This window comes from Salmo salar, chromosome ssa29 (assembly GCF_905237065.1).
Source record: "Salmo salar chromosome ssa29, Ssal_v3.1, whole genome shotgun sequence".
Lineage (NCBI taxonomy): Eukaryota > Metazoa > Chordata > Actinopteri > Salmoniformes > Salmonidae > Salmo > Salmo salar.
Genome location: NC_059470.1, coordinates 27,900,001 through 27,916,249, shown reverse-complemented (window position 1 = coordinate 27,916,249; position 16,249 = coordinate 27,900,001). Strand labels below are relative to the sequence as shown.

The following is a 16,249-nucleotide window of genomic DNA, read 5'->3' as shown; positions in this document are numbered from 1 at the left end:
TTGTGCTCCTCCACTCTCCTCTCTCCCCCCCTCACCCCGTCTTCCTCCTCTGTCCTGCTCCTCCTCTCTCCCCCCTCCACCCCGTCTTCCTCCTCTGTCCTGCTCCTCCACTCTCCTCTCTCCCCCCTCCACCCCGTCTTCCTCCTCTGTCCTGCTCCTCCTCTCTCCCCCCCTCCACCCCGTCTTCCTCCTCTGTCCTGCTCCTCCTCTCTCCCCCCTCCACCCCGTCTTCCTCCTCTGTCCTGCTCCTCCTCTCTCCCCCCTCCACCCCGTCTTCCTCCTCTGTCCTGCTCCTCCTCTCTCCCCCCTCCACCCCATCTTCCTCCTCTGTCCTTCTCCTCCTCTCTCCCCCCCTCCACCCCGTCTTCCTCCTCTGTCCTGCTCCTCCTCTCTCCCCCCTCCACCCCATCTTCCTCCTCTGTCCTGCTCCTCCTCTCTCCCCCCTCCACCCCATCTTCCTCCTCTGTCCTGCTCCTCCTCTCTCCCCCCCTCCACCCCGTCTTCCTCCTCTGTCCTGCTCCTCCTCTCTCCCCCCTCCACCCCATCTTCCTCCTCTGTCCTGCTCCTCCTCTCTCCCCCCTCCTCTCCGTCTTCCTCTTCTCTTTTCCTCCCTCCAGTCTTGTCCAGTCTCTCCTCTCAGTCTCCCCCTGCCTCACCCTTCCTCACCCTTTCATCTGACCTCCCCCCTCCTCTCCTGCCTGTTAGCCCTTCCCACCCAGAGACCCTCAGCCTATCACAGAGCCGCCCTGAGACCTTCAGCCTATCGGAGCGCAAGCCTTGGTCACAGAGGGTCTGGCCAGAGGGCGGGAGGCATGTCTTAACTCACCTGGTGGAGGGCTTCATCATACAGGAGGGGCTGCAGGCATTCCCGGTAAACACACACACACAATTCCTACAGGGGATATAGCTGGTGTCTAGTTGGTGTCACAGACTGATACATTGACAGTATATACAGTATAACCTTTGTATGCGCGTGCATGTGTGTGTGTACCTGTGCAGGTGAACCGCTCGTCTCTGTTGTTGGGAGGGCAGGAGGCTATCTCCCAGAATGGGAACATAGAGGGGGCAGAGTTATTACCGTTGACAGACACACCAGAGCCACTGGAACATTCCAGCGAATCAGAACAAGAGCGCGTGGCTACAAGTGACCCGCTCACAGGTAAACCACCTTAATCTCCTGGTTCTGAATCAATATTCAATTCATTATTCAATTCAATTATCTCTCTGAATCCAAACCACACCAGGTCCCAGAGAGAGACAGAGGGGAGTGTTACATTGCGAGTCTTGTGGGAAGAGAGGCCACGCCCACTCCTTCCACCGCTCCAAGCGATACTGCTCCACTTCCTGTGCCCGCAGGTAAGCCACACTACCATTGGCTGAACACAGTAACAAGACAGTGACAGAATAGTTATTCTCTTGGTCTAGACCAGCGTTTCTCAAACTAGGGGTCGCGACCAAACTATACACACACATACACATGGATTTTGTGTTATAGATGTGTGGTAGTGGAGGGCACACACTTAGTGTGTTGTGAGTTCTGTCATTAATGTATTGTAATGTTTTTAAAATAGTATAACTGCCTTAATTTTGCCGGACCCCAGGAAGAGTAGATGCTGCCTTGGCAGGAACTAATGGGGATCCATAATAAATACAAATATGGGGTTGCCTGATTTGAAAATGGGTTGGCGAGAGAAACTCTGAAATGAAACCGGGGTAACGTCAGTAACCTCCGGTAGCCGCTAGATACAGCTGTAATAAACAGAGCAATTTTGTCACTGGATGTGTACTGAAGGCGAAGTCATGTGCAGGAGAGCAGAGTGAAGTGAACAGGCGCACACTTTATTCCGGTAAAATAGCAAAAGCACAAACAACGTGCCCAAAACACGGAATATAAACAAATGTCTGGCGCGTAACAAAATATCCAATAGACAAAATACACATAACACAAACAATCTTACACAAAGACATGATGGGGAACAGAGGAATAAATACATGTAGGTTGATTGGGGAATGAAAACCAGGTGTGCAGGGAACAAGACAAAACAAATGGATACATGAAAAATGGAGTGGCGATGGCTAGAAAGCCGGTGACATCGAACGCCGCCCGAACAAGGAGAGGAGCCGACTTCGGCGGAAGTCGTGACAGTACCCCCCCGACGCGCGGCTCCAGCGGTGCGTCGACACCGGCCTCAGCGACAGTGGAACTCACGCAGCAGTTCAGGGTCCAATATATCAGCTACCGGAACCCAGCACCTTTCCTCCAGACCGTACCCCTCCCACTCTACGAGGTACTGAAGGCCCCCCGCCCGACGCCTTGAATCCAGGATGGAACGGACGGAGTACGCCGGGGCCCCCTCGATGTCTAGAGGAGGCGGAGGAACCTCCTGTACCGCAGACTCCTGGAGCGGACCAGCCACCACCGGCCTGAGGAGAGACACATGGAACGAGGGGTTAATATGGTAATCGGGGGGAAGCTGTAACCTGTAACATACCTCGTTCACTCTCCTCAGGACTTTCAATGGCCCCACAAACCGCGGACCCAGCTTCGGGCAGGGCAGGCGGAGGGGCAGGTTTCGGGTCGAGAGCCAGACCCTGTCCCCCGGTGCGAACACCAGGGCCTCACTGCGGTGACGGTCCACGCTGGTCTTTTGGCGCAGGAGGAGGCCATGCTGGAGGTGACCATGAGCGGCTTCCCAGGTCTACTCCGCGCGTCTGAACCAATTGTCCACCGCAGGAGCCTCGGTCTGACTCTGATGCCACGGTGCCAGAACTGGCTGGTACCCCAATACTCACTGAAAGGGGGTGAGGTTAGTGGAGGAGTGGCGGAGCGAGTTCTGCGCCATTTCTGCCCAGGGCACGAACGCCGCCCACTCCCCCGGCCGGTCCTGGCGATAGGACCACAGAAACCTGCCCACATCCTGGTTCACTCTCTCCACCTGCCCATCACTCTCGGGGTGGAAACCTGATCGAGACCCCCAGACGTTCCATGAACTCCCTCCAGACCCTCGAAGTGAACTGGAGACCCCGATCAGACACTATGTCCTCAGGCACCCCGTAGTGCCGGAAGACGTGTGTAAACAAGGCCTCCGCAGTCTGTAGGGCCGTAGGGAGACCGGTCAAAGGGAGGAGACGACAGGACTTAGAGAAACGATCCACAACGACCAGGATCGTGGTGTTACCCTGTGAGGGAGGAAGATCCGTTAGAAAATCCACTGACAGGTGTGACCAAGGCCGTTGTGGAACAGGTAAGGGATGTAGCTTGCCTTTGGGCAGGTGCCTAGGAGCCTTACACTGGGCGCACACCGAGCAGGAGGAAACATAAACCCCCACGTCCCGAGCCTAGGTGGGCCACCAGTACTTCCCAGACAGACAGCGCACCGTCCGACCGATCCCCGGATGACCAGAGGAGGGTGATGTGTGGGCCCAATAGATCAACTGGTCACGGACAGCAGACGGAACGTACTGACGCCCGACGGGACACTGAGGTGGAGCGGGCTCTGTACGCAATGCCTGCTCAATGTCCGGGTCCAGCTCCCACACGACCAGCGCTACCAGGCAGGAGGCCGGGAGAATGAGAGTCTGATCCATGGGCCGCTCCTCTGTGTAATACAGCCGGGACAGTGCATCTGCCTTCACATTCTGGGAACCTGGTCTGTAAGAAAGGGTGAAAACAAAACGGGTGAAAACAAAACAGGTGAAAACATGGCCCACCTTGCCTGACGAGGATTCAGTCTCCTAGCTGCCCGGATGTACTCCAGGTTGCGGTGGTCAGTCCAGATGAGGAAAGGGTGTTTAGCCCCCTCAAGCCAATGTCTCCATGCCTTCAAAGCCTTGACGACAGCCAACAGCTCCCGGTCCCCCACATCATATTTCCGCTCCGCCGGGCTGAGCTTCTTCGAGAAGAAAGCACAGGGGCGGAGCTTCGGTGGCGTGCCCGAGCGCTGAGAGAGCACGGCTCCAATCCCAGCCTCTGACGCGTCCACCTCCACTATGAACGCCAAAGAGGGATCCGGATGGGACAGCACAGGAGCCGAGGTAAACAGAGCTCTCAGGTGCCCAAAAGCCCTGTCCGCCTCAACCGAACACTGCAGACGTACAGGACCCCCCTTCAGCAGTGAGGTAATGAGAGCAGCCACCTGGCCAAAACCCCGGATAAATCTCCGGTAGTAATTGGCAAACCCTAAAAATCGCTGCACCTCCTTTACCGCGGTGGGAGTCGGCCAATTACGCACAGCTGCTATGCGGTCACTCTCCATCTTCACCCCTGATGTGGAAATGCGAGACAAAACAAATTGATACATGAAAAATGGAGCGGCGATGGCTAGAAAGCCGGTGACGTCGACCGCCGGACGCCGCCCGAACAAGGAGAGGAGCCGACTTCGGAGGAAGTCGTGACAGATTTCTGTTTTCATTCATACAAATGTGACTGTTTAAGCTACAAAATGTTATGACCCCATCACTGGAAGATAAGACTCTCGGGAACACGTATGTGTCTCCTGTTTCTGTCTACAATTCCCACAAGCCGCACAGGACTCATTAGAACAGAGTGGACAAGACCAGGCACTGCATCAGACTGGGGGGAGAACATCATCAATGATCATGTTCTTTTCTACACAGAACTTCATACCAAATTATTGCCTGATGATCTTCTGAACTTCTCAATACCTTTCTGATTCTGATTTCACTTCAAACCACAATACTTCCTTCAGATTAAAATACTTTCAAAAGTACTGTCAGACTGATTTGTAATAGCCTGTCAAAGCCCCAATTAAAAAAGTTAACATTGGCTGTTGATTACATACATATTTTTACATGGTGGGGTCACACATTTTGTTATATATGAAACTGGGGTCGCGGGCCAAAAGGGTTTGGGAACCCCTTCTAGACAGCAAGTTCTATGTGATGTTGTTATTTAACCACATATCTATTTACTACAGTTGTACTGCACAGACATCCATAAACACACAAAAACACGAAAACACCCTCACACAGGCTGTGGTCAGACAGGACGTCACATGGGAGGAAATCTCAGCCCCAGAGAGCTCAGAGAAAGGACACATCATCATCATCATCATCATATTTCTCCCTCTCTCTCCCTCCAGGTATAATGTAGGGCTGTCCAAGCGACTGCGTGCCCTGAGTGCTGGCAGCCAGCCAGAGGGGCGGCGCTCTGAGATAAACAAGGTGGAGTCTGTGCCTGGGAAGCCTCTCCTACTGCGACTGGTCAGTTACAACTTTTAACAAATAGGTCACTCCACAGTGATACACTTTATGGTATAGCCTGCAGGTTCAATGCCTTATAGCATGTTATAAGCATATAGAAGCCTTTATAATTGAAGCCCAGCTGTTCGTACATGTTCCATCTATTGTAACATAATCTATTTTAGCCCCGTGAAATATGGAGCGCCCATAGCCGTGACAACGAAGAGGAGGAGGGGCATGCTGTTCCCACGACGACCAGGCTAGAGCGCCGAGCGGCACGGAGGGCTAGGAGGGCCTCAGAGCCAGCGATGACCCCTAGTAACCCCACTGTGACCTCTAGTGACCCCCTACCTGCACAGTGGAGCGTAGAGCAAGTCTGGGACTTCATACACACACTGCCAGGTAAGACACACACACTGCCAGGTAGCACACACACACTGCCACGTAACACATATACACACTGCCAGGTAACACACACACTGCCACGTAACACATATACACACTGCCAGGTAACACATACACACACTGCCACGTAACACATACACACACTGCCAGGTAACACACACACACACACGCCACGTAACACATATACACACTGCCAGGTAACACACACACTGCCACGTAACACATACACACACTGCCAGGTAACACACACACACACTGCCATGTAACACATACACACACTTCCAGGTAACACATACACACACTGCCACGTAACACATACACACATTGCCAGGTAACACATACACACACTGCCACGTAACACACACACACACACACTGCCAGGTAACACACACACACTGCCACGTAACACATACACACACACTGCCAGGTAACACACACACACACTGCCAGGTAACACACACACACACTGCCACGTAACACATACACACACTGCCAGGTAACACACACACACTGCCACGTAACACATACACACACTGCCACGTAACACATACACACACTGCCAGGTAACACACACACACACACACACACACTGCCAGGTAACACACACACACACTGCCATGTAACACATACACACACTTCCAGGTAACACATACACACACTGCCACGTAACACATACACACATTGCCAGGTAACACATACACACACTGCCACGTAACACACACACACACACTGCCAGGTAACACACACACACTGCCACGTAACACATACACACACACTGCCAGGTAACACACACACACACTGCCAGGTAACACACACACACTGCCACGTAACACATACACACACTGCCACGTAACACATACACACACTGCCAGGTAACACACACACACACACACTGCCACGTAACACATATACACACTGCCAGGTAACACACACACACACTGCCACGTAACACATACACACACTGCCAGGTAACACACACACACACTGCCATGTAACACATACACACACTTCCAGGTAACACATACACACACTGCCACGTAACACATACACACATTGCCAGGTAACACATACACACACTGCCACGTAACACACACACACACTGCCAGGTAACACACACACACTGCCACGTAACACATACACACACACTGCCAGGTAACACACACACACACTGCCAGGTAACACACACACACACTGCCAGGTAACACACACACACACTGCCACGTAACACATACACACACTGCCAGGTAACACACACACACACTGCCAGGTAACACACACACACACTGCCAGGTAACACATACACACACTGCCAGGTAACACACACACACTGCCACGTAACACATACACACACTGCCACGTAACACATACACACACTGCCAGGTAACACACACACACACACACACTGCCACGTAACACATATACACACTGCCAGGTAACACACACACACACTGCCACGTAACACATACACACACTGCCAGGTAACACACACACACACACTGCCAGGTAACACACACACACACTGCCATGTAACACATACACACACTTCCAGGTAACACATACACACACTGCCACGTAACACATACACACATTGCCAGGTAACACATACACACACTGCCACGTAACACACACACACACTGCCAGGTAACACACACACACTGCCACGTAACACATACACACACACTGCCAGGTAACACACACACACACTGCCAGGTAACACACACACACTGCCAGGTAACACACACACACACTGCCACGTAACACATACACACATTGCCAGGTAACACACACACACACTGCCACATAACACATACACACACTGCCAGGTAACACACACACACACTGCCACGTAACACATACACACACTGCCAGGTAACACATACACACACTGCCAGGTAACACACACACACACTGCCAGGTAACGCACACACACAAGGACACACATTCACCCATCTCCCTGCTGTAGGTTGTTGGCCGGTTATATGTTGTCTTTAGGTTTTGGGGAGGTTATAACCTGGGTGTTAGGTGTTTTAAGGTTGTGGGGATGTTATAACCTGTGTGTGTTGTCTTTAGGTTTTAGGGAGGTTATAACTTGGGTGTGTTGTCTTTTTAGTTTTGGGGAGGTTATAACCTGTGTGTGTTGTCTTTAGGTTTTGGGGAGGTTATAACCTGTGTGTGTTGTCTTTAGGTTTTGGGGAGGTTATAACCTGTGTGTGTTGTCTTTAGGTTTTAGGGAGGTTATAACTTGGGTGTGTTGTCTTTTTAGTTTTGGGGAGGTTATAACCTGTGTGTGTTGTCTTTAGGTTTTGGGGAGGTTATAACCTGTGTGTGTTGTCTTTAGGTTTTGGGGAGGTTATAACCTGTGTGTGTTGTCTTTAGGTTTTGGGGAGGTTATAACCTGGGTGTATGGTGTTTTAAGGTTGTGGGGATGTTATAACTTGTGTGTGTTGTCTTTAGGTTTTGGGGAGGTTATAACCTGGGTGTGTTGTCTTTAGGTTTTGGGGATGTTATAACCTGTGTGTGTTGTCTTTAGGTTTTGGGGAGGTTATAACCTGGGTGTTAGGTGTTTTAAGGTTGTGGGAATGTTATAACCTGTGTGTGTTGTCTTTAGGTTTTGGGGAGGTTATAACTTGGGTGTGTTGTCTTTTTAGTTTTGAGGAGGTTATAACCTGTGTGTGTTGTCTTTAGGTTTTGGGGAGGTTATAACCTGTGTGTGTTGTCTTTAGGTTTTGGGGAGGTTATAACATGTGTGTTGTTTTAAGGTTGTGGGGATGTTATAACCTGGATGTATGTTGTTATAAGGTTGTGGGGAGGTTATAACCTGGGTGTATGTTTTCTTTAGGTTGTGGGAAGGTTATAACCAGGGTGTATGTTGTTATAAGGTTGTGGAGAGGTTATAACCTGTGTGTATGTGGTTTTAAGGTTATGGAGAGGTTATAAACTGGGTGTGTTATCTTTTGGTTGTGGGGAGGTTATAACCTGGGCGTATGTTGTTTTAAGATTGTGCGAAGGTTATAACCTGTGTGTATGCTTTCTTAAGGTTATGGAGAGGTTATAACCAGGGTGTATGCTATCTTTAGGTAGTGTGGATGTTATAACCTTGGTGTATGTTGTCTTTAGGTTTTGGGGAGATTATAACCTGGGTGTATGGTGCTTTAAGCTTGTGGGGTGGTTATAACCTAGATATATGTTGTTATAAGATTATGGAGAGGTGTACGTTATCTTTAGGTTGTGTGGAGGTTATAACCAGTGTGAATGTTGTGGGGAGGTTATAACCTGGGCCTATGTTGTTTTACGGTTATGGAGAGGTTATAACCTGGATGTATGTTATCTTTAGGTTGTGTGGAGGTTATAACCTGTGTGGATGTTGTTTTAATGTTTTGGGAAGGTTATAACCTGTGTGTATGTTGTTTTAAGGTTGTGTGGAGGTTATAACCTGTGTGTGTATGTTTTCTTTAGGTTGTGTCGAAGTTGCGGAGGCGTTCCGTGTTCAGGAGATAGACGGCCAGGCCCTGCTGCTGCTCACTGAGGACCACCTGATGACCAGCATGAACATCAAACTGGGACCAGCTCTCAAGATCTGTGCCCACATCAACACACTCAGACACTGATAGAGAGGGAGGAGGAGAGATGAGTGAAGGAGGTGAGGTGGGAGGGGGTGGGAGGAAGAGAAGATGGAGACAGAAAAAAAGTGAGAGCAGTGGGCGTGGAAAAAGATAGGGAAAAGAGTGATTGATAGATGGGGAAGAGAGAGGGGATGAGAGAGCGGGGAGAAAAAAAAGGACAGCGAAGATGAGAGATAAAGAGATTCATTCAAGAGATGAAGAGCGAATCAGTGAGAGAGGAGAGGCACGTTTTCTATTCTATTGTGTCTGTGTACATATTTTACAATGCCGTCTATTGGGTGTAACAAACTATTTCATTAAGGATTTGTAATATACAGTATCATGTATTTGTGTATTTGGTTATTATTTTAAAATGTGGTATCACATGTAAATTGTAAAATACTTTTTGATTTTACAAAGTTGATACACAAACATTTTGAAATAACTTTGTGGAATTTAATGTCTTAACTAAATAAATGATTATGTTTTTATATATGATCTCTTCTGAGAAAAAGATAGATCTTATTTGACTCATAACCATGTAAATGTAAATTTTGTCAGATGTCATAATGTTTTATTTGATTCTGCCTCTTAAAACTCAGTAATAAATCCAATTAATTTATGAACATTGTTTTACTGCCTAGGTATTGGTATTATGATATTTGGTAGTCAGCGAAATGACCCATCTCACTAATAACTCCTGCCACCAAATGGAGGTGAGGGTCACGTTTACTAGTAGAGAAACTGCAGCTGCAATATTCTCTCAACTCATGGAAACAATGATCAAGAAAAATTCTATACGAACTACATAAAAACCAATGTATCATATTTATATTCCTATCACTGATGCTTCTCTGGAGCACAATGTCTAAGTTCATACATGAAAAACCGTCTAAAGCAGCACAGACTTATTATTGCTGAATCAATGCGTGTTTATGCCAAACCAATCAGGAACCAGTGGGAATTTCAACACTGCTGAAATGAGTTTTAACAGTTTAGCTGTCTCTTCTTGAAAAACATGTTGGAAAAATATTTCACCTTTAATTCCTATTACTAACAACTCAAATAACAACTAATAGATGTTGTTTCATAACTTTTACAACAGGCGGTTGAGAAGTCAAAAGGTCATACCAGCAATGCCATATTAGAATGGCAATTTGCATAGCATTTTTTACTCATTAGAACAATATTGCAAAAATAACTTTTGGTCTGCTCAATGGCTTTTTATAGGTAGGTAAGCGTTGTTAAATAAGGACTGATGTTTAGCAAATTAGGGTAATTTTATGTCTGAACATATTCAATTATGCGCTATTTCTATGCTTCCCGTTCTAATAGTTTTGTTTTTGCTTCTTTTACTTTGTTTTGTACCCCAGCTTCAAACAGCTGAAAATACAATACTTTTATGGGAAATATATTTCACAGTGGTTTATATGGTAAAATGATTCTCTACACTATAATTGATCGTTTTGTCACATAAACTGAATTTAGAAGAACTATTAGAATTTTAGCAACCAGGAAATGGCGGAGCGATTTCTGCATATTGCATCTTAAAGTATGAATATTGATTAATTGACCCCTGTAACGGCCATCGAAGGGAGTAGACCAAGGCGCAGCGGGTTGAGTGCTCGTAATTAACTTCATTTAGAACACTAAACAAAACAAGAAAAACACAACAGCCAAACAGTACTGTCAGGTACACGAAACACTGAACAGAAAATAACCAAACAGTACTGTCAGGTACACGAAACACTGAACAGAAAATAACCAAACAGTACTGTCAGGTACACGAAACACTGAACAGAAAATAACCAAACAGTACTGTCAGGTACACGAAACACTGAACAGAAAATAACCAAACAGTACTGTCAGGTACACGAAACACTGAACAGAAAATAACCAAACAGTACTGTCAGGTACACGAAACACTGAACAGAACATAACCAAACAGTACTGTCAGGTACACGAAACACTGAACAGAAAATAACCTCCCACAAACACAATGAGAAAAAAAACTACTTAAATATAGTCTCTAATCAGAGGCAACGAGATACAGCTGCCTCCAATTAGAGACCAATCCCAAACACTTCCAACCTAGACATAGACAACCTAGAATAAACATAGAAATAGACTAACATAGAACATAACCCAAAAACCCCAAAACACACAAACCAAACACCCCCTGCAACACCCTGACATTTACATTTAATTCATTTAGCAGACGCTCTTATCCAGAGCGACTTACAAATTGGTGCATTCACCTTATGATATCCAGTGGAACAACCACTTAACAATAGTACATCTATATCTTTTTTGGGGGGTGGGGGGTTAGAAGGATTACTTTATCCTATCCCAGGTATTCCTTAAAGAGGTGGGGTTTCAGGTGTCTCCGGAAGGTGGTGATTGACTCCGCTGTCCTGGCGTCGTGAGGGAGCTTGTTCCACCATAGGGGTGCCAGAGCAGCGAACAGTTTTGACTGGGCTGAGCGGGAACTGTGCTTCCTCAGAGGTAGGGAGGCCAGCAGGCCAGAGGTGGATGAGCGCAGTGCCCTCGTTTGGGTGTAGGGACTGATCAGATCCTGAAGGTACGGAGGTGCCGTTCCCCTCACGGCTCCGTAGGCAAGCACCATGGTCTTGTAGCGGATGCGAGCTTCAACTGGAAGCCAGTGGAGAGAGCGGAGGAGCGGGGTGACGTGAGAGAACTTGGGAAGGTTGAACACCAGACGGGCTGCAGCGTTCTGGATGAGTTGTAGGGGTTTAATGGCACAGGCAGGGAGCCCAGCCAACAGCGAGTTGCAGTAATCCAGACGGGAGATGACAAGTGCCTGGATTAGGACCTGCGCCGCTTCCTGTGTGTGACCAAACTACAATAACAATAACAAATAACCTCCTTTTACTGGTCAGGACGTGACAACCCCATGGTCATGAAATGTGGTTTAACCAATTTATGTTGCCTAATCTAGTGTGTTGTCAACAATTATAATTTCACCATAATAGGCATATTTAATCAAAAACAAGGCAGCAGTAAACATGTCGTCCCCCACAAATGCTGCAGCTCCCTCCTTGGGCCAATCAGTGTAATTTTGTAAATGGCGAATCTCTATTGCAAGACGTATCATTCACCCATCAAAATCAGGCCAGTAGTGTCTGAGATATCACATGGGTTAGCTAGACTCATGTCCCTGAGCATTTGTGCCAAATGTCATAATTCTGAGTCAAACAGATCAAGAGATATAAACATGTGCCCGTTATAGCGCCACCGTGTGGTCAATATGAATTGTTTTGCATGTTGAGTCTTGACAGTGTTTGTAACATGTTTACCAATTACAATGTGAACATCCTTGACTGATTTATATGCATGTATGTGCCAGGCCACAACTGCATAAATGTTTATTGGTATAACGACATGCTCTGAGAGTCGGGAGGCAAGTTCATGGAGTGAGTGATTTAAATAAATGAAACATAATACAAAACATGAACCACAAAAGACAAGAAACAGAAAGAATGACACCTGGGGAAGGAACCAAAGGGAGTGACATATATAGGGCAGGTAATCAAGGATGTGATGGAGTCCAGGTGAGTGTCATTATGTGCAAATGCCCGTAACGCTTGTGACAGGTGTGCGCCATAAACGAGCAGCCTGGTGAGCTAAAGGCCGGAGAAAGAGCACAAGTGACAATTGGTCAATAGCGGCCATTTTATTTATTTTATTAGTCTGTAAAATATTGCTTTGTCCATAGATGCCACATATCAAGTTTCGTGCAGATCAGTCATTCAGTACCAGAAGAGTAGCTTTTTAAGAGTTTTTAACAAAATTCTAAATGGCGGATGAATGTACCGAATTTCATGACCTTAGTTTTAACTGGGTAAGGGGCGTGACCTTTTATAATTTGCATTTTCAATCTCTTATTGTAGTGCCACCATCTGGCCAATCAATGTAATTTGGTAAATGCTAGACAGACAGATCCACAGTCCCCTTCCCGATTTCATTGTGGGGGACAATAAATGTACCCTATTTTTAGTCCACCTTATTTTTTACTGACATATCAACTGATATTTTAACAAAATTCTTGCTTTTTAGCCTTTTTAGATTTGAACTATTTATTTTCATAGTTCGACACTTCAAGGTCTCCACTAACAGGAATGGTGCAATATGAATCTCTCACCAACTGAATTCCTGCCCTTTATCCCATATCTCTGGTGACTGATTTACAGTTTTCTTACAGCCCTCTGAGTGGACAAAGCTACTGTCACAACACTGAACTGCAGCAACCCAAAAGGATACAAACGATGTAAATTATTGCAGTTCTGAAGTTCAGCCCTAACGCACACCTTTTACCGTGGAACTATACAGCCTGAGATTTATCATTTCTCCAGATTTTTTATTAAGAATTGAATTAATGATACATTTTAATTGGTTAATTTATTAGTGAATATTTTTCTATATATCTTTTTTTCCCATATTTTGTGACGGTTCAGTTTTTCCCCCTGAAAAAAAGTAATGTATTTTAGATTGCGCCTCCCTGTGACAGTACATTCTATAGAGCATGTGTGCAGGCAGCTGAGCGGGAGCGTGGCCAGCTCGGTAGGCATCATCATCACCACCACCACGACCACCTATGAAAGGGTGCGCACCTGCGACTACACGTGTGCGCATAGATAAGCCGTGCGCGCAAGGCCACAGGCTCCGGGCTCTACCAGTCTGTCGCACTCGACCAGATCCTCACATTACCAGGTGCGTGTGGTTGAAGGAAGTTGCCTCTTACCACATCTGTAGCCCACCTGCAGATTCAATAGACTTCTAGAAAACCGTGCCAGTGGGTATCGCTCGGTTCTCTCTCGCTACCTTTTCCCTCCCCCTCCAGCATACATCCAGACATGTCGTGCGTTGGTGTGTGTGCGTGTCATGCCCTGCATCAGGCTAGGTCTAGAACATGAGATCCCCGCTATCAAACTACGCTGTGCCATGTTGGGGGGCTCGCTCATCTTCGTCATGGGTAAGTGAGACACACGTTCAGACACAAACATTCCACACAACTTAATGTTATCCTATATTAATTAATGATGCTGTGTCAGGCTATGGGATGTTGTGGGACCATCTATCACCCTCTCTCTAACCTGAAAAGTGCTTCCTGTGTGGGACAGGAAGTCCATGTCAGAAGCCTTGTGACAGGGACCGAGCAGCTGGGGGACAACAGCTGACTCAACTCTCTTTCTCTCCACCCTTTCTCTTTCCAGTGCTCTGTGGATTGGTGTCAACTATCTGGTTTGCTATTGGTGCTCATGCAGAGGAGGGTCTGATGTAATTCGGCATCTCACTGTACGCTGGGTGGGTCAGCTCCGCCCTGTCTCCTGGGGAGCACTATGATTCTGTGTTGCCACGGTGACGACCCCTCGGGGAACCCCCAGTGGCAAGAGAACAGCTACTACTACTCCAGACAGGCAGGGGGTGCCGCCACATCCATCAACCCAGCCGCTACTGCTACCACTGTAGTTACAGGCAACCACGCCAAGAGCGCCCACGTGTGAGAAAGAATGTAAAAAAGGATTATGAGCTGCAGAAAACTTGTGATTGACATGACACATCCACATGGCTGGCCAGTCTTCATGACCTCATCCTGAGGACCATGACCTCACATCCTGCCAGACAGGAAGCTGGCCTGGTGCACCAACCTCAACTTTTTCCCTGTTGACTGGAATTCCATAACCTCCTCCACCACTGGTGTTCTAGTGTTCTAGTGTTCTAGTGTAGTGAGGGAACAAAGACAGGTGTTCTCTCAGATGTATTTGTTTTATTGACAATTTATCAGACAACAGCAAAACACAGATCACTCTTTCTGCACACATTTACACACTCTGATTCAACAATAAATACTTTCTTTTTTGAATGATCACACTCTTAAAACAAAATAATCTTAAATATTTTCCAACCAACTCATCCATGTACAATGTCACACCAGAGGAGTCAGACTAATAGGTAGTAAAAGAGCATGTTTGCTCCAGTATAATTGATTGACTGTCAGATAGATAGATTGGTTGATTTTAAACACAGCATGTTGTGTGTATGTTTATAATGCAGTGTTAGACCAGGTGGAATGGTTGCCATATAGCTCACTTATCCTTGTCCTCTCAGGTCTACTCAAGTGCCTATGGTGTGGGGCTTGATGAGGGATTCAGGAGCCCTCTGCCCTTCCTATCCTCTAGTGCCCAGTGAAACAGGAAGTAGGTGTGTTCCGCTGCAGCTGTCAATCACAAGAGGAGCCCTCGGGTTCCTGTGGATCTGTGTAGCCCTGATTGGTTCTTCCCCTGGATCCCATAGAGGAGCCCTGAGGGCCGGACTGATAACCTGACTGGTTCTGGTACTGGGAGCCATCCTGGTACTGGTTGCCATCCTGGTACTGGTTGCCATCTTGATACTGGTTTTGGTACTGGTCACCCCCCTGATCCTGGTTCTGATCCTGGTTTTGCTGGTAGTGGTAGCCCTTCTCCGCTGACCAACCCTGGTAGCGCCCCTCTTCCTGGTTGTCCTGGGGGTCAAGGTCATTGTCAGGGGAGAAGGTGTCGTCAAGGTGGTCATCATATCGCTGGTAGGTGCTGGCGTGAGCCTGTTCCTCTCTGGTGCTGATCTCCAAAGAGCTGTTCCATATCCCATAGCAACCATAGATCAGTATACCTAGAGAGACAGACCATAATAATATCACATCCCATAGCAACCGTAGATCAGTACACCTAGAAAGAGGATAGGGGAAGGAAAGAGAGGAGCAGATGGATGGAAAGGGGATACAGAAGGGTAGAGGGAGGGAGGAGGGAGGGTAGAGGGAGAGAGGAGGGTGGAGGGAGGGTGGAGGGAGGGAGGGAGGAGGGTAGAGGGAGGGAGGGAGGAGGGTAGGAGGTTAGGTAGAGGAGGGTAGAGGGAGAGGGGAGAGAGGAGGGTAGAGGGAGAGAAGAGGGTAGAGGGAGAGAGGGGGGAGAGAAGAGGGTAGAGGGAGGGTAGAGGGAGAGAGGAGGGTAGAGGGAGAGAGGGGAGAGAGGAAGGTAGAGGGA

General features: G+C 47.6%; 2 protein-coding genes across 5 annotated transcripts in view; one reads left to right on the top strand and one right to left on the bottom strand.

Moving 5' to 3' along the window:
* LOC106590521 (bromodomain-containing protein 4) overlaps window positions 1-9,831 on the top strand; it is an 80,374-nt gene extending 70,543 nt beyond the window's left edge. For all 3 annotated transcript variants that reach the window (XM_045710846.1, XM_045710844.1, XM_045710845.1), the window contains 6 exons: window positions 618-871; window positions 1,000-1,159; window positions 1,245-1,356; window positions 5,103-5,223; window positions 5,388-5,604; window positions 9,064-9,831. In XM_045710846.1, the coding sequence (XP_045566802.1) occupies window positions 618-871; window positions 1,000-1,159; window positions 1,245-1,356; window positions 5,103-5,223; window positions 5,388-5,604; window positions 9,064-9,215 (1,016 nt within the window). In that variant the 3' untranslated portion in view covers window positions 9,216-9,831. The remainder of the gene's footprint in view (window positions 1-617; window positions 872-999; window positions 1,160-1,244; window positions 1,357-5,102; window positions 5,224-5,387; window positions 5,605-9,063) is intronic.
* A 5,146-nt stretch (window positions 9,832-14,977) lies between these two features.
* The window catches only part of slc7a14b (solute carrier family 7 member 14b), a 14,731-nt gene continuing 13,459 nt past the window's right edge, over window positions 14,978-16,249 (bottom strand). For both annotated transcript variants that reach the window (XM_045711039.1, XM_045711040.1), the window contains one exon: window positions 14,978-15,878. In XM_045711039.1, the coding sequence (XP_045566995.1) occupies window positions 15,451-15,878 (428 nt within the window). In that variant the 3' untranslated portion in view covers window positions 14,978-15,450. The remainder of the gene's footprint in view (window positions 15,879-16,249) is intronic.